Source organism: Liolophura sinensis, chromosome 7 (genome assembly GCF_032854445.1).
Source record: "Liolophura sinensis isolate JHLJ2023 chromosome 7, CUHK_Ljap_v2, whole genome shotgun sequence".
Classification (NCBI taxonomy): Eukaryota; Metazoa; Mollusca; class Polyplacophora; order Chitonida; family Chitonidae; genus Liolophura; species Liolophura sinensis.
In genome coordinates, this window is record NC_088301.1 from 57,728,351 (window position 1) to 57,747,153 (window position 18,803).

Below are 18,803 nucleotides of genomic sequence, written 5' to 3' on the forward strand. Positions count from 1 at the left end.
AATCAAGGTGTTAATTAAAATCAAGGTGTTATTTAAAAGAGATAACTAAAATTGCATAGCATTAAAGCACACAGGGTGTAAACCATTACTATCGAGTAACGGCAAATGGCGCTGTACCTTTAATAGCTCTGGTTGTCGTTCTCTCGTAACATACAACAGATGTTATTCATTTGGCCCGTAGTTGCTTAGAGGAATAGTATCAACAAAATGTCATCACTTGGTAACACAAGTCTTACTCAGAGGAATAGTATCAACAAAATGTCATCACTTGGTAACGCAAGTCTTACTCAGAGGAATAGTATCAACAAAATGTCATCACTTGGTAACACAAGTCTTACTCAGAAAATATGTAAAAAGTATATGTAAAGGGTCCATGTATATCTCTTCCTGTTGGTGCATGTCCATGTAACTAGTACAGCATCAGTGACAAAACCATTGACAACAACAAAAGGTTTCAGAAAAACTAAAAACATTATTTATTTATTGTTAACACTCACATGGCATTCTAAACAAGGGGTGTTCAGTCTACCATGGCAAAAAGCAATGTACAGGGTGTTATTAATGCAAATGTGGACAATACATTGGATTTATATGGACTTCTGGAGGCTTCAAATTATTGGAATATCAGGCACTTATCGACTGTTTAGGATACATACTTCTCAGTAAGCCTTATAACCTAAGCCCTCGATGTCCATAACATAGATCTAATAGTTGGATTACACATAACCTACTTCCCACAAAACATGCTAAGACATAATGGCACTTTAAAAAACGTACACGCAGGCCTATTTGTAAATACCAGGTGTAGTGAATTCGAAAAATAAAAGGACAAATAAACAAATATTGAAATACTGCAGAAAAAAATTAAATGACAAAAAATGAAGAGAAAATCCCCTGAACACCTAAAATCTAACAAATAACTGTATAGCAGCAGTTAATAAAGTTTTGTGGGACATTCCAAGAGCACTAATATAGGAATCTTCAGGTGCACTAAGAATCTGTCTTCAAACCTTTGCCAGGTTGTAAGGTGTAGTAACCACATTAACTGAAATAAACAGATATGCGGAAACTGTTGTAAAATCATGCAGGAGTTGTAATCATGACTATAATTTCTCATCAGACCTACAGCTATGTATAATCACTGAAATTTAAAGATTAAAAAAGATTAAACTTTAGTTGCTTTAAGAAAACATGTCAAAACAGCCATTAAAGGCAAAAAAAAAAAAAACTAAAATATTTATCAGATGAAAGACCATTAAACACTGTCCAGGAAAATAGTTTTATTTTTTTAGAATTTATCTAACCAATTAAAATGCATTTAAAACACAGGATTCTGTGGTGGTCTGTTGGGACCAAGAGGGTATCAGTGACGTCTCAGCAATATTTTTGGCTTGAAATAGTTTGCTTCAAGGTCCATTTGTTGAATGCATTCATAGCTCTAAATGAAGATGCACTTTAAATGATGCAATACAGAAATCGATGTGTGTCAAGTGGCAAAAAGCTGAAATGACATGATTGGTCCGAATATGGTCAGAAAAGGCCACAGTAGAATTCAAAGTTTAAAATGCATTTGTTTAAATGCATTAAAAAAATATTCTTAAAAAAAAAATAAATCAAAATATTTTTCTAAAGAATATTTAATGGTCTTTCATCTGACATGCTAACATTTCATGCTAATGTGTTTTTTGCCTTTCAAGCAACACATTTCAGTCAGGAAATACATGGTATGGAACACATTTTTATATGCTGCTCCACAACAGTACTGGTGACAGCACCTGTACCTGTTGGGCCATTTCACAGATCATACAGGTAAATAGTGTTGTGTGTCTAGTCTGTATACAAGCAGATACTTGCAAGTACTTCAATTAGCAGCCAAACACAAAATACACCTGTAAACTACGCAATAGAGGCTCCATGTCACTGTAGTCACGACACAAAATAAGCCACAGAAGCTGGATACATGCAGGTGTGGCCAAGAGGATTGAGTCAGCACTATGTATATCTATTTACATGCTCATAATTACAGGTGTACATAATATGTACAGAAATTGTACTTATGAAGATGCTACAATGAAAACACATATTATAGGAAGAGTAAATGGCAACAACACTTACATTTTAATCAAATTCGTACAATCTCATGCCTGGTACTATTATTCATTTGATATGCACTTGCTTGTCATGCCTACTTTCATGTCGTCTCTAAAACCAAACAGAAACCATTTCCTGTGCAGAGGTATTCTGTTCCTTGTTGCGAATTTATTTAGTTTTTCTTTAGTAAAATATATAGCATATTCGGTGTGGTGATGTAAACACATGTAGGTGCTAAGAACAAATGCAATTTCCGACCTGAAAACAATCATCTCTTGGTTAAAGACAAGAATTACAGCAGTTGACATGACGAGTAAAACCCATACATTCACTTAAATGGAGGTAAATAGTGTGTGCACAAACTTTACACCTACACATACATATATAATACGTAGAAACGCTTCATGCAAAGTAAAAATAATCTGCATAAATTGGACTTATTACACATAAAGTCATAACGTGTCATAACATGAAGTATTAGTATAATTTTATCTTGCAACATACCAATAACGTATACCCTATATGTTGATCCAGTAATAATACATCACTTGACCGATCTGACAATCAGATTTCATGACATTCACGATACAGCCTATTTACAATTAAGCTAATGTACTGCATGAAAGTTGCAATTTTCTGAGAGACCCGTGCAGGTGAAAATGTATCAGGTACATGTGAGCTTTATCACTTGCATTCTGTCCTACATCACGTGACACTTGTGGGATGCAAGTATCAAAGCACACTTATGAAATGAGCCTCTCTTCACAATCCAACACAATGTCCAAGTACATGCACGTGCAAGTGTAGTCAAATGTGAAATGCAAAAGTCCACAGCAACAAATACGTCACAGAGTTAATGATATATGGCATATATTCTTAATTACATACCACACAGATGTGGGAAGTATGCTTTTACAGAAGACTACATACATTTGGCAACTTATAACATTGCCAGTATACTAACACATACTGACAATGTGATATGTATCACCAAATGCCACATAAATTTCGAAAATTTAACTTCTCAAACTCTCTGGTCTCATGCAATGGCTACACTTTATTTTCAATATAGAAAAAAAATATATGGGGATCTATGCTTATTTATATATTTAAATTGGGTACATATATATATATTGTATGTAACAAAGTCATTTAAAACATTCGTTGCTACAGTTTGTCAGCCTCAAACAGCTGAACCTGGCTCTTCCTTCTTTCGGCGTTTCTTCAGTATTGGATTGTTAGAGTCATCTAGTTGTTTAATAACACATTGGTCATAATCCACTCTCATTGTTGCTAAGGCATTGGTCATCTCCTCCTGGAAAAAAAATTTTTTGAATGAAAGAACCTTGCATGTAATGAAAAAATAATGAGCTTTTTAATAATACTTTTTAATAATAGAGTACTGATCTCATTTCAGCTATTTTAATTAAGATCAACATTACCTCAAAATCAAAACAAACCAAATGAAAATGAAAAAAAAAAAAAAACTTCTTGTTTTAACATTACATTTTAGCTCAGCAATAACACACTTTGCCATTACAAGAAAACTGAATACTGCTTGATCCTACATCACATCTGTCAAACAGTATTGCTATATTTTACAATGAAACAGTGGACATTTTAAACTTTAATGAATCACACCTGATTAGCACACCTGATGCTAAGTTTCTGAAGCTTAGGTTTGAGGTTTAATCATCATGTTGAACATGTACACATACAATTTGGTACTAAAGCTCATCTCAGTTTCTGGTAATCCTCATAATTTATTTGCCCAACACATTACATGTCAGCTACCAGTACCATGTCGTATGGATTATTTTTCATCAAAATTCCTTGCTTACATTTTTGCATTAAAATGTGACAAGGAGTTACAACTGTATCAAAGGGAGTTAATTCCACCCCAGTCACCTATGCCACCAGGTGACAGTACCAACAGTACACATTAGCAAAAGCCATTTAAGCTTTTTCTCTAGACATTGTTGCACAATTAATGTCACCACAAAAGGTTAACAACAAATGAATGGATGGTTTGTGACATGCACATCTGAGTGAGCTAATATTTTACGTGCACAGAAACCTCTGGGACAAACTATGCATTTGTCTAGCAATTATCATTAAATTATATACAAATTCAAATGAATGGTCTACGTGTTCATTTAGAGCTAAGGCACAGCTAAGCATTCTTGCAACATGTGGGTAAGGCAAGCTTTGTTTGGTTAACTAATCTGCAGGTAAGAAAATTCTTAAATACATATATAATAAAACTTACAACCAAAAAGTTTAGGTGCCCAGAAAAACTTTACTATTCTGAAACTGCATGATCCTAGTGCCATATAATAAAAGTTAGCCAGATTTACCACTTCATCAAAAATCCATGTTAGTTTTTCAGAGCGCGACCCCGTCCTCTTTACACGCTACCCTCAGCCTTTTCCCTTGGGAGCAAATTACCGATGGGACTTGACCAACTACACTGTATATGCATTTATATCGCATTTTTAGTGCTCCTATGACCCTAGTTACCTCCCCTGAGCACCCACCTGAACATCCACCCACAGGTCCTCCTCCTCTCTCAAAACCTTTGCTGATAACAATGGAGTCTGAGGTACCTTTGTGAATTCCTGTGGGAAAAACAAATTAAAAGTTTAACTAAATAATACTTCTTGTTGAGCTCAACTGAACCAATACAACCAGTGTGTGTGTGTGTGTGTGTGTGTGTGTGTGTGTGTGTGTGTGTGTATATATATATATATATATATATATATATATATATATTTACAGTAATGAACAGATGTTAAACACTTAATGAACTAAATAATGGTAACATTTATGGAGAAGCATACAAACAAATGACTTCCTATGTAAGAGAGCACAAATCATTAAGAGCAGAGACTTACTGCTATCCAAGGTGTTTTGATGACCTCTGTTATAACCAGCCTTTCATCTGGGTCTGTCTTCAGTAGTCGTTTGATTAAATCCTTTGCTGCCAAAAAAGACAAACACAATGTTAAGAAATTATGTCATGTATGTATAACATATCTATATCAAAGTGAGTTCAATGTACACCTGCGAAATATTAACACCTATGTATATGTAACATACCTAGACACAGTGCTGTTTTAATTTCAATTTATTGCAACCATAAAAATAGAATTTGAAGGCCTCGATCAACCAATCGTGTGGATCTAGCCTAGGTATACATTTTGCATTACGCAATATGTCAACCATATGAGCTGTGCATAGATTCCCTTAATTCAGGATACAGCTGCGTATCTCCAGAAGTAAACAGATTAATACATCTTACTTCTTACATGCAAAGACTTTTGTGACAGATTTAATACATGTGTCAAATCCTGCTTACCTCCCTATCTTATTTGCTGTGTTCCTTGGAATAATGTTATCAGATTTTTTTTTATCACACAGCTACAATCAAAACACTTGAGACCCATAGATCCTGTTTTACAAACTTCAGCTAAATGTACCCAGTACAAACCATACTGAAAAAAAACAGATGTGGCACATCCCACTGTAAAATATAACCATAGTCATTTTTTTCTGTCAGTTAATACAAATGCAACAGAATTGCTTTTGTTAGGTGACAGTACTAACTGCTACTGTAGGAAACTCCATTCAACTCTTGCACATACACATATACGTAGTAATTTCCACAATGTACTGCACACAAGCTTTATGGCACAGCAAAAGACAAAGGGCAAGTGAAAGCAACAGGCCAACTACATGTACCTTGTAAGAACAAGGCAAAGTCAGGAAAAGCAATAGGGTCCCTCTACAAGTTTGATGAAAATCTCATGAAGAGATACTGTGTTTACTAGCCTGTAACAAAACATTACTTACATGACCTTAAAGAAATTGGTCAAGGTCATCATAAATGAATAGGCTTTTTCACTCAGGAATGGTGTTTACAAAGATATGAATGGACACACAAACATATGTATGCCAGTCACTACAGTAGCACTTGGTCAAATTTGGCCCCAAGAATAAAATAATTACAGATTATCATCACCTGAGAAAACTTGTAATAAACTTGAAACAGCTCAAGTTTTTACAAGAAAATGACTTAAAAAACCTTAAGTTTTTACAAGAAAGCTTGAATAAAATTAAGTAAAACAAAACAGCTTGAGAACACAAATGTCTGAACAAGGAAAACTGGGAAATGGAACCTTTGAATGAAAAACTAGTATCAGTTGCCACATTCCAACTAAATAATTTCCATAAAAACTTTCCTTACACTTGATGTAATAGTTCTGGATATATTGTACAGACATCCAATCACATGGCTGCAATATACATGTAAAAATACTATGAATACTACTGATGGACAAAGCTGTTATGTTCACAGGGCTCATGTTAATAAATAATAGTTTTAATACAGGTATGTAGAAGTAAAACAATTGCAAAACCTCAAGGAAACATTTGGTGACATGCATTTTCAATGGACTTTTTAGCCAATGGCAGGTACATAAGCACTTCATGTTTGAAAGCCCTTAGTGAAACAGTTCTGTCAGTTGTTTGCAGATATATTGCTAACATCATGAAAAACCAGTATACTGTAAAGAGGTGTATAACTATTTAAAGTCTTTGCCATCAGAATCCATTTAAATAGGCTTCTAGGCCAATGATGGGTGTGGTAATCACCTTAACAGTAAATGAACTGAATGAAACAGTTCTGTAGATACATTGGTAACACGGAAAAGTTTATGGATGGACATACCATAATACATTCCATCCTTAGTAGAATGTCCAACAGAGAGGACTGCAGTATTATTGAAAGTATGAACAGAATAAACATTTTTATCTCCACTGCCAAAAGTAGCTCGTAAACACAAAGAATTAATACATGTTAACAAGCCTAATGGAAACAGAAGATTGCTATAAAGGTACCTGCAGGTGAGACTCTATCCCACTCTGGGTGAGGAAATTCATATTGTCCATTCCTAATTCTTTTCTTCATCCCTGGTGATATTGCCATGCCGTGGTTACTGTAAAATGGGGGATAACCGCACAACCTGCAAATACACACATACTTGTGACACACGTGTGATTTACCAGTACACTGACCATTAAAATGCAGCGTAATAAGTGTTTATCCTAAGTTATATATAAATGACAAAATCCATGATTCTGACCGAAGGTCAAGTAAAAATATAAATTTACTGATGTAAGGCGATCAATTTCACCCCTACACAAAGGAAAAAGAACAGTCATTTCCTTTCTATAAATATTTACAGAAGTCAGTTTGACACACTTAGTCTCTTCTTGGCTAACCCCCACTATATAATTGAACATTGGAGACACACCTCATTGATCACGTTCGTACTGTCTAAGCCTTGCATCGTGAGGAAGTCCTTGGTACTAACTACTGTTAATGTAATCAGGTTAGCTGATATGTGTAGTCTAATTAATGAACTGCTAAAAACACTGACAAAGATAAAGATATTTTGACTCTTTTGTATTGGTTCAATGGTTATCGTAATGTCCGTTGCATAATTTAAGAGTTGATCAGGAGGGAAACATAATATTTTACCAAACTGACACTAGCCTAAATGGGAATTTTATTTACCCCTGACGGAACTTACATATACATATATATTCCAAATTTGACCTTCCTATCTCACACCACAGTATGATTTCTAATTTGACATCTTCAAGAGTTTGTTGCCATAGAAACCAGAAATTAATTGAAATGACAACAGTCTAAAATAGGAGAGTCACAATCACCTGTGTAAAAAAAAATGTATTGTAAAGGTAAGAGGCAAATACTGAAATTTATTTTCAGCTGCAACCATATTTTAGCTCGATTTATCACACTAAAGCTTGTCTGAAAACAAATGCTTTTAAGGAAAGCTAACATGAACGATATAAGAAATTGCACAATGTCTATACGTGCACAGCATCTTGTAGATTCTGCTGATATGCTTACTAAATCTATAGTATACTTACAATATATACATGATAACACCTAATGACCACATATCACATGATCGATCATACTTGTCCGGCCCCAAAACTTCTGGTGCTGCAAAATCCAAGGTAGAATATTTTGATTAATTTCTACAGCAAGCATAGATCTGGTATTCACCTCAGGTTTAACATTTACAAAAGTCAGGAGATGAACAAAGCTGCTAGGTGTTTTCAAGTGGTTGCTGTAAAACCATACATCTCACTGAATTAGCCCAAATATGTCAAAAATGTCCCCATGTGAGCCTCTATAACAAATCTGGAATACGTTAGGACAACAGGATTCTGTTCATGTTGGTGAAACTTTCGATTTCAGTTTGTTTGCCATAGAAATCTGAAACTTAATCAAGATAGCAGGTAAAATACCAGCTTTGACCATCAAAATATAATTTAATATAGGTGATCCTCATACAAAGACCATATGTGTGATTTGAAGTAAATCAGCCAAGCATTTTTAGAGATTAAGTATACGGAGTCAATTAAGATGAAAGCCAGATGTACCAGATTTGAATGAATGATTATGAAAAATTTTCCCAACACTAAAACCTCTATGTGAAATTTATGTGTATGTTTTGTCTTATGATCGCAACATTCAATTGTGGCATTTGTAGACAGCTTCCATGGACACAAAAATTTGATCCACACAGCCCTAATTTAATATCTACTGCTTTTACTACATGTGCAGTCACATCATGATGACATAATCCAAATATGCTGATAGGACAAAAACAGCTGTAGGGAGACACTGGTTAATTCCAGATATTCCACTATTATCATGGTCCATGGATGGGTCACAAAACCCCATGAGCAGCTGACCAGGTAACAGTTAACACCTGTAAATGTTTGATGATCATACAATGTGAGAAATAAGAGAATCTCTTCTGAAGAAAGCCTGATACTTACCTACATAATAAGGTGTGTAACATGGTGTTTGTAAAGCCTTTGTGCTTGTAATTTCTTTGGCAAACCCAAAATCGGTTAATTTGAGAATTCCTTCTGGACCTTGTTTTGAGTACAGTAAATTTTCTGGCTGCAAAACAAGGGTAAACCCATAAAAATCACATCAATGAAAATGATAAAACAATTAATAATTTCAGCATCTATTAAACCATTCACAAATGGCATTAACCCGTTACATAGAGAAGCATGATATCAAGATCACAAAGAATTTACAAGGTAATCAATCAATAAGGAAGCAATCGCACTAATGTTGCTGATTACCTGTATGCAGTTATCAGCTCTGGGATGTTATTATCAAATATACATATGATATGTATACATAGATATTTTCATATATTTACTCACCTTCAAGTCCCTATGGGCTATATTCATGGAATGTAGATGTAAAATGGCCTGACACACATCATATATTATTGCTGCTGCTTCTGCAAAATCAGAATGATGCACTTGTAAAGGAAACATCCTACATGTACTTCATGGAAACAGCGAACGGTTAATGCCAGGCATGCTTTACCATAATGTTAATATATGAGACAGTCTAATACTGATGTTTCATCGACTCTTAAAGCTGCATTTTTAGTAACTTACGTGTACATGTGTAGGCTTTACACGATGCAATTGCTTTAAATTCATGACCTAAGATTTAGATCTTGACACAGGTGCTAATTTTTCCTGATTGCGTGAGCTCTACTGAGTTCAGAAAGGTGTTTTGAAGGTTGTTTGGAAATTAGGATGGTATGCTACTAGAAAAATATAATGAAAAAAGTTTCCGATCAAAATATAATACTTCCTGACATTTACCTCTAAAAATGTTCTTTAGGGCTGAAATTACCCCCCACATTGCCTATCAGCTAAGTGAAACATTTCTAAATGTTCTGAGTCATTTAATGCCTGGAGTCATAAAATATCTGTCAGTAGCAATCCAGAGGAATGTGAAGTGTCCTTGAGTTTAATGTCTCTGATTTTAACACATAAAGTAACAAAAAAATATGACAAACATAATTAAATATATTTGTGGATGTAGCACAATGAACAGGTGACTGCATGGTCACTGATGAGCTTACCTCTTTCTGTAAAGGGTTGGTCTGCTCTTTCCTGTATTCTTCCAAATAATTCACCTCCTTCCATACTGCAAAACACAGAACATACATGTATGCCTGTACAAATGTTCACAGGAAGATAAATTGGTGATTATTTGTCTTACATGCACATGTACTGAAAAGTAATTTTTGCCCTACTATGGAAGTCTGTGGTTAATTCAGCATGCCATTTATATAATGGAATATTGAAAAAGATCTGATATGTTTATAGTGTCTCACAAGAGATTCTTAAATTCTTTAGATAATAGTTTTACTGACTGAAATGTCTTTGTGAGCAATACACTTCCTGTTGGATCAAATTACTTGTACAAGTATTTCAGAATGATCAGCAAATTTCTGATTCAAGAAAAATTCTAAATGAATCCTAGGTAAGTGTACAAAGATGTTGTCTGAAGCACAATGTTCTTCAGCTACAAGAACAGGATGCTAAAAACAAAGGTTATATGTGTGGTGACTTTTATTCCTCGTCCTCCATTGACACGCTTAACACATATGTTCAACAATGCATTAACGTGTCAGTGTTTAGTGTCATAGAAATCCAGGGATACACCTTGCCACTTTGCTATCATACATGGAATGCCTATCTACCTGTTCAACATATCAACGCAAGTCAATAGAGGTCAAGAGGCAACACAAAAGGAAGGGTGCTTCACCTGTACAATTACAGTAATTCAGACAAGTCAGACAAGACATTACAGGTACATGTAAAATACAAAGCTCTGAAGAACCATGTACAGGTATTAGGTTGGCCCAGACCTATGATACATACATTTATATGTACCCTGGTATGTCTGCTACATTAATGTGTTATTACGCCATAACGACAAGAATTTTACCTCTTCCTTCATATGAAAGGCAAAGATCAGATTTCTTGCCTTTCTCTGTTAAAACTCTATTCATTTTATATAAACCAGTCCGTTTAAAACAAAGTAACTGCTCATGCTCAGTTTACATGTATGTATTGCTCCACACCTGACTGGTTTTACTGCAATACACACAAGCATACAAAAAGTGCATCTACCTGTACATCCATAACAGTGTGTGTGGTGGGGTAGAAAAACTGAAGCATTAATATGCACGCCCTTTTTAAATCATATGTGACCAGATTATTAACTACACAGCCTTGAACACCTCAATATCGATGATTCATTTAGGTCTTTTTCTTGCACTAAAATGCTAGGAGTTTGAAACTCAATTTAGATGAAAATAAATTACTGTATGTTGAATATGAATCTACTTGTAACATGTTACAATACATTACAGGTAAAAAAAAAACAAAAATTTTTTTGACCTGAATATACTTTCATTTAAAACATGTTAAGTAGGATTTTTATCTCTGAGAATGCAAGAATACGTTTACATATACACACCCAACAACACCATAAAAAGGAAAAAAGTAGAGTGACAATGGTTTTGGGAATTCGATTGGCTGGAAGATTACAATAAAACTGGACTAACAAAATGTTATTATAACTGGACACACGATCAGATGAGAAAGATGCTGCTTCTCATCTATATATATACTGCTGAGGTGATCATAAATTTCTATACTGACTCAAGCCTGTCAGCATGTTATTTAAATGTAGACCAAGGTTGCTTTATCTTTTATGATGCCCCAGGTATTTTTTTTTTTTTTTTTTACTTTTTCGCATTTTGTACTGTGATAGTAACTCACAATATAATTATAGCCTGATGTGAAACATTATTTCCTTGATAAAGCTTTTTTAGCAGGGCCTCAGGTGGCTCAGGTGAGTTACCCAATCACAGTTTTGTCTGGCCATCAGTATCCACCTGATCTTACTTGAAGATCTATAATGGTATTTGGCAATATTGTCCATCAGTACTGGACTTGCATTCTGGCAATGTAAAATTACAGTTGTCATCTTCTATCTATCATGAAAGTAAAAAGAACTGAGAAATTACAAGTTAAGTATACTGCACATGTTCACATGTATGCACAATATAAAAATTCATGAAAAAAAAGAAAAGAAAAGAAAACTATATCAGAAAATTATATTTATTATTTCAAATACTCATACCTACATGGATTTTTAAAGGAATTATTTATGATTTGAATGTTGTTTAGCATCAGATGTGTAAATAAGAGTGGCTGGGGTAAACTGTCAACCTTTGGTGAGTTACTCAGAAACTTCCTCACAAGATGTGACCTACAGATGTGCCCACCATATCGGTCAGAGGCCAGTGATCTTCGATGAATGTTACTCTGGGTTAATGAGCAATACCTGCCCTCAGACCACTTATTCTTCGTAAGTCCCCACGGCCTCAAGCAGGGAAATCCACATATTAGCTGTCCAAGACTAGTACAGAACCCTGATCTGATGTTTCCTAGCGGTTGAAAGGCAAGCCTGTAAGCCTATGGGCACAGGTTTTGAGTTCCTAGTTCACACTAGAACCCAAACCCACCTCCTTTCTCTGGATTAAGAATATGATGCCTCCTCATTACAGATGCAGCACGGGCAAGATCTCATGACAAGTAAGAGATTAGATCCTGCAAATTTGTGAGAATGTACACGTGTGATACCCAAGCTGAGGTTGATACACACATGACCACTCCCATAACATACTGCGTGTTTGATCTAGCTAGGAATGTCATGCCCTTTGTTCCAGGATGCGTTATGCACAGCCCTGCTCACACTCATCCATGAAGCAGGTTTACCTCTGTCATGCAGATCATAGCAGATATACACCCCCGACATACATCCACCAGTGCACGCTAGCTGTCACAAGTCAAAACCTGCAAAGTCACTTTGACTTTAGGTAACCCTAATTACAAAAACAATACCTAACATGAGAAGTACCTTCTTTCAGTACATCACAGTCAGAGATGAAACACTCACTGAAATGTTGATGTCACTTTTAGGAAAACTGTCATATTGATCAAATGAGTGGGTGTGGGTAACTATTCTGTTCTGTATAAGAAGAAAAAAGAAGCAAAAAAACAAAAACCCACAAAAAACAAAGAAATGTAAAAACCCTCCTAATCTGCCCCACCCTATAAATTTGCACATGTACACAGTCATACTTTACCCCTTACAGAGTAGGGGTTATTAGACATGAACTGCACAGATCTGTTTATAATATTATCAGGTAAATGGAAAATTACATGTATTTTAGGATAATCGTAGCACTATGTGTACTATTACAGGGATTATTGGGAAGGGTACACTTGATCGTTTTACCTGGTAATATAGTAGGACATTTTAAAATTGTATCCTGTACTACATCTCGTGAGCTGTTACATAAAATCACAATCCTTACCAATTCCTCTAAGTTCCTAAAAAGAGCACAAATTCACTACAGCTGCAACATTACCCAAAATATCAATGTCATCTAGCACTTGGAGACCATGTAAAGTGAATGGGCCCTGTTGACAAGATAGGCTGACTAACTCTGTGCACGACAGAAATACAGGTCTCTGTGAACGACAGATCAATTTGACTCTGTGAACGACAGACCAACATGACTGTGGACAGATCAACATGACTGTGGACAGATCAACTTGACTCCATGAACAACAGATCAACTTGACTCCGAGAAAAAAAAGATCAACTTGACTCCGTGAATGACAGACCAACATGACTGTGGACAGATCAACTTGACTCTGTGAACGGCAAATCAACTTGACTCTGTGAACGACATATCAACTTGACCCCGTGAACGACAGACCAACATGACTGTCGACAGATCAACTTGACTCCGTGAACGACAGATCAAATTGACTCCGAGGAAAAAAGATCAACTTGACTCAGTGAACGACAGACCAACTAACCAACAGACACACAAATTACGCTATAAATTGCTTGTCAGCTAAAAATACACGTATTTACAGATGAACACTATAAGCATAGAAATTAGGACATCTCATTTTAAATTTTATAATGTTTTCCCAATCTCTTCCATCTTAATTTTGTCAGAATAGGGTGTCTCACAGACACAGAATCACAGGATAGAAATTACGAAACAAATAAACATAATTATCCTTGAAAAAAAACTAAGGGTACAGTTAAAAAAATAAACTAAATGGAAAAGGTTACACGGGGGAAAATGTTGCACTGGGGAAAAGGGAGAAAAAACATGTTACAGATATATGACAAATATGGCCTCTAAGGTTCCTCCACATCTGCCAAGAAATTGGCAATTATCTGGGTATTCCCACCTTGTGTGTGTGAGAGAAAGTTTTACCAAATGGAGTTCTCATATCAACTAGACACCATGCAAATGTGCATGAGACATAAGACTTAGTCATATTACAACATTCACATCATCATTTGTCACTTGCCTTTTGTTAATGATTTTCTTATCAAAACATATAATTGGGAGGCTATTTTTTCAGAGTGACAAAAGACTGACTTTGTGCTGTTAATTATACTGATCATGCCAAAATAATGACTATGTAGAGGACTTTTAACAAGACTGTCACACAGCTGTGTTACTGTTTTTACTGGAGAACAGATGAATGACATGGACAAATACTCTGACCCCAGATTTAACAAGGAAGTCAATTTATTCATCTAGAATATTCAAACACTGAATTATAACACATGTATACATACCCTAATTCCTCAACCTTTTCACATAGGAAAGTGCAGCTTTCAGTGTAATTTATGCACATTTCTAATTTCAATTTAGAGACAAAACTACATTGGCTGCATTGGCCAGTTTCAAAGCTTCACAAAAAGTATAGTTTTATCAGTCAACACAGAACATGCTTGAATAACCACCTTGCATACATGCGAAAAGTTTAACAACTACAATATGTTTTATGTAGGACTCTCAATGACTCCATTAAAAGGTATATCCAATAAACTCTAAAATGGAGATAATGGTTTTAAGGTAAATAAAAACCTTACAAGGTTATCCCAAAAAATTTTAAAAATGAAAAGGAAAAATTTTATTTTAAAGTCATTTTCTTTAAAATCATCTCTTAATAACCCCTTGCTTTACCTGCGTTCTGTTAATGGTTGGACTAGCTTAGGACCTTTACTTGAACTCTCCCCTCCAACCCCTCAAAACAGAATTGTTTTGAAAGCTATCACCATCAGCTAACTAGTTTCTGGGCTGACTGCTGAGGCCTTATGAAAACTGTGGCTTAAGGCCATTTTTATGCTAGAAGAAAATATATACTTCAACAGGTTCATACCTAAACTGAATATTGAAATATAAATGTTTCATGTATCCATAAGTGTATAGATCATTATACAACACATAACCCAAACATTTGCCTCTTCAATACACAAAGATTGTGAACAAACACCAAAGCATTTGCTATTAACTAATGTAACACCAGATTCAGGCATGTGCACATAAAAAATGGAGAATGAAATGATGAAGATAACAAAGATGAAAGTGATGACCGTACTGGATTTTCAAAACATGTTTTTTTTTTTTAAACTGCAGAGCCAAGAACAAATCTTAGTAAAAAGATCCAGACATTAACCAAACTCAAGTTTTAAATCTTCTATATGTGTTTAACCAAACAGATATCTACAAAGCATCTCGAATTGATGACCTTGAAAAAAAAAGCAATGTTCTTTAAAAACTGAATTGTAAAAAATGATATGTATCATGTTTTTGTTTTCTCTATAAGGAAATACTGATCAATTCTGTTCCAAATTTTGTATTTCATTTTTACAAGGAAAGGTACCTGTGGTTGGCTGGATGTATTTTCTTTATTTTATACAAGACTCAATATACATAGTTACATCACTGATATAATTCACCAAGCATACATGTGTGTATGTTAACAGAGATTTAAGATAACTACCAATAAGGAGTATTTTTAATAAAACACAGAAAGATAGCGTCTGTATCAAGCACTATAATATACTGGAAGTGAGACAAATGTTGGGGTGTCTGTGTGTTGTTGCAACTTCGTTGACAGAGATCAGATGTCACATTCTGATTTGATGTTGCAGTTTTTTCACAAGGCATGGCATAATCTTTGCTGATTTGTTGAATGCTTCGGCCAGCAATAACTAATTGAAAATTCTTATCTTAAACAGTTGTCTTACATAGTGATCACCTTGTGCATACAAAAACATAAACGGCCATCTTGTTTAAATTCAAATTTAATTTTAAATATCTAAAGTTTTTTATTATGGTATAAATGACAGAACATTTTGTTTATAAAATAATAATAAATAATCCAAATATAGGCTATATTTCTGGGTGTGGCTGATTTCTCTGTAACGTAATATTCATCTCTCACCAGCAAACAATTATAGTTTTCATTTTACAAAATTGAGCACATTAACTAAGACAGGAAGTAATGAACACCACTTACCATTCCATTACCACCAAAAGACACTTTTGTCCTCCATACATATTTTCATAGACTTCTACAATCCGGACAATGTGCTTACATCCTGACGCTCGAAAGTGCAGACTCACTTCTCTCCGTGCTTTTGGTGCATCCCGCAAAACCTGCACAACAAAATAGATTAGTCTTATGAGCACAATATAACACTACATAACTCATGCCGAGAGCAGTTTATCTTGTATTCTTATGCACCTATACATTACACTGATAAATGTCAGTTTATTAAAACTTACAACTGCAGGGTGATGTCAGAAATCAGGAAGGTTGCATGACGTACAATGTGATGCATCTCAGTGATGCTACCTACAGCATGCATAGAAAATGACCTGCCAACATGGTGGCTGCCTAAAATTCGATTACCCGTCTGAAAAATGATGAACAGTGCCACGCATCAGTGTCTTCATAAGGTTTTAAAAGAGCTATGTCAACAACCTGAATGGTACATGTAGAAATTCAACTTACTCAGTACAACTACGTATTGTGCACAATCAATGGCCATATAGAACTGTAGAGTTCTGAGCTTTGTGATACTGTAAAGCAGCTTCATGTAGTGGCAACTACAACTGCAAGGCAGTGGTGCAGTACTGCAGCATTGTAATACTGCAGTAATGCCACACATAGTAATCAGCAGCCACAGCACAGTACCAAACACTAGATTGAAAACTGAGTGTTTCTATTTTCGTGAATCTTTCAGTAAAGTGCAGTATGTCTAAAGTGCTGTGCAGCAAAAGAACTGTTCAAAGTGAATACTATCATGTTGTGTTGTTTATTTATTTGCGTGACTATATATTATCTGTGTTAATGAATTTACTTGACAAGTGGGCTGAAAACCTGTGAGAATAACCTACAGGCGAGTGTTGTGTGAGCGAAGAGAACGTCTTTGATTTTACCCTTAGACGTTCAACATTGGATGTAGTAGGAAAATGCAAAGTATAATAGAATTAAGCATTACTCAAATTTCTACCGAGCAGAGACAACAAAACAGTTGATGCTGTGCCTGCCCCGGGAGTCTATGAAAATAAATATGCACCCGTTTACCGGCTAAGTATGACTTTTGATGTACCCGCTGTCAAAGGCCAGCGTGCTCAGAGTCGCGCGCACAAAAAGGATTGGAGGCCAGCTAAATGTTGACCGACGAGAGAAATGTTAGAACATTAAATAAGGAGGGAGGTCATTTAGTTCGCTGAGTTAAATAGCCAGTTAGCCATATTGGAGCCATGTTAACGTGGACTGGTATAGCCACAGTACTCCAATATGGCTTCAAAAGTAAGTCATGCAACGTCTATTATAAATATATATATATATATATATATATATATATATCTAGTTGGTCACAGATGTTTGGTGTACGCTGTGGAAGATAACATGGTAAAAATTGCTTCAAGCTTGGCAAATTATACACCACTGAAGAGAGCAAATCAACAGCAGTTGACCAGTAGTGGTTTTGAGTCGAAACTCCTTGACGTTTTGCTTGGATGCCCAGACTGGATCTCAAACCAGAGGAGTGTTCCTCAGACCGGCGTTTAGTTTTAGGCCGACCCATGGATCAACCCCAACCAGTAGAGGTGTGGGATGATACCAGAGGGTGTTGATATTGCAACAGTGGAAGTGTGTTGGTACCGGTACAGGAGAAAAACGGGGTCATGTCGGCATTTCTAATGAAAAATATCATTAAACCACTGATCAGAATAGAATCAACAAAGCCCGTTCTTATCAATAAATTACCTTCAACGCGAATTTCTCTCCCGTCTGTTTAGAAAAACACTCCACCACTTTTCCGTTGATTCCTAGACCTAACACATTTTTCGAAATCCTGTAATCTTCTGTGATCAGGTTTTTCTTGGACACCAGATTTCGTGACTGGGTTTCGCCCATCATCCTGACAGTGGCTTTTACCTCTTTCACTGCCAAACTCGACGTAATCGATGACTTTCCCTGACTTTACCGGTTATGCCTTTCTGAAAATCGCCTGCTTTTCTACAGCAAGTGCGATCTGTCTGTGTGTCCTACACAACTTTCGGTGACGTAGTTAGCTATTTTTAGAAGCAGAAAAGGTCATCGAGGTCATGTATGGAAACGTCACAGGAGATTTCACCACTTTTATGCGACTGGTCTAATTTCGTCACCAATGTACCATGAAAAGACGAAGAATGTTTATTTATTGGATTTGAATTTTATGTCGAACTCAAGGATATTTCATTTATATAGATATCGGCTTTGAGATTTTGAGGGGTAACCCTAGCTGGTGCCGCAATCTGTATACCTAGTCAAGTAACTGGAAAAACATGACTGGATTAGACCAGCGATGGGCAGAATCATATATTATAACAACGTGA

At 35.6% G+C, this 18,803-nt stretch overlaps 1 protein-coding gene across 1 annotated transcript; it reads right to left on the minus strand.

Moving 5' to 3' along the window:
- Positions 1–452: 452 nt before the first annotated feature.
- LOC135470269 (MAP kinase-activated protein kinase 2-like) lies at positions 453–18,442 on the minus strand. Its single transcript, XM_064749104.1, has 10 exons — positions 18,193–18,442; positions 16,432–16,571; positions 10,092–10,156; positions 9,373–9,452; positions 8,971–9,097; positions 8,050–8,125; positions 6,991–7,115; positions 4,986–5,071; positions 4,629–4,709; positions 453–3,406 (listed from the first exon to the last, which is right to left on the minus strand). Exons 1-10 carry the CDS (start codon positions 18,343–18,345, stop codon positions 3,275–3,277), a joined length of 1,065 nt encoding a protein of 354 aa, XP_064605174.1. The 5' UTR covers positions 18,346–18,442; the 3' UTR covers positions 453–3,274.
- Positions 18,443–18,803: the final 361 nt, after the last annotated feature.

Excerpts from the sequence above, each read along its gene's own strand:
- LOC135470269 (XM_064749104.1), bottom strand. The coding sequence starts at position 18,345 with ATGATGGGCGAAACCCAGTCACGAAATCTGGTGTCCAAGAAAAACCTG. Across the intron at positions 9,098-9,372 it reads TAGCCCATAGGGACTTGAAG|CCAGAAAATTTACTGTACTC; the intron begins GTGAGTAAATAT and ends CTTGTTTTGCAG. Across the intron at positions 4,710-4,985 it reads TCAAAACACCTTGGATAGCA|GAATTCACAAAGGTACCTCA; the intron begins GTAAGTCTCTGC and ends TTTTTCCCACAG.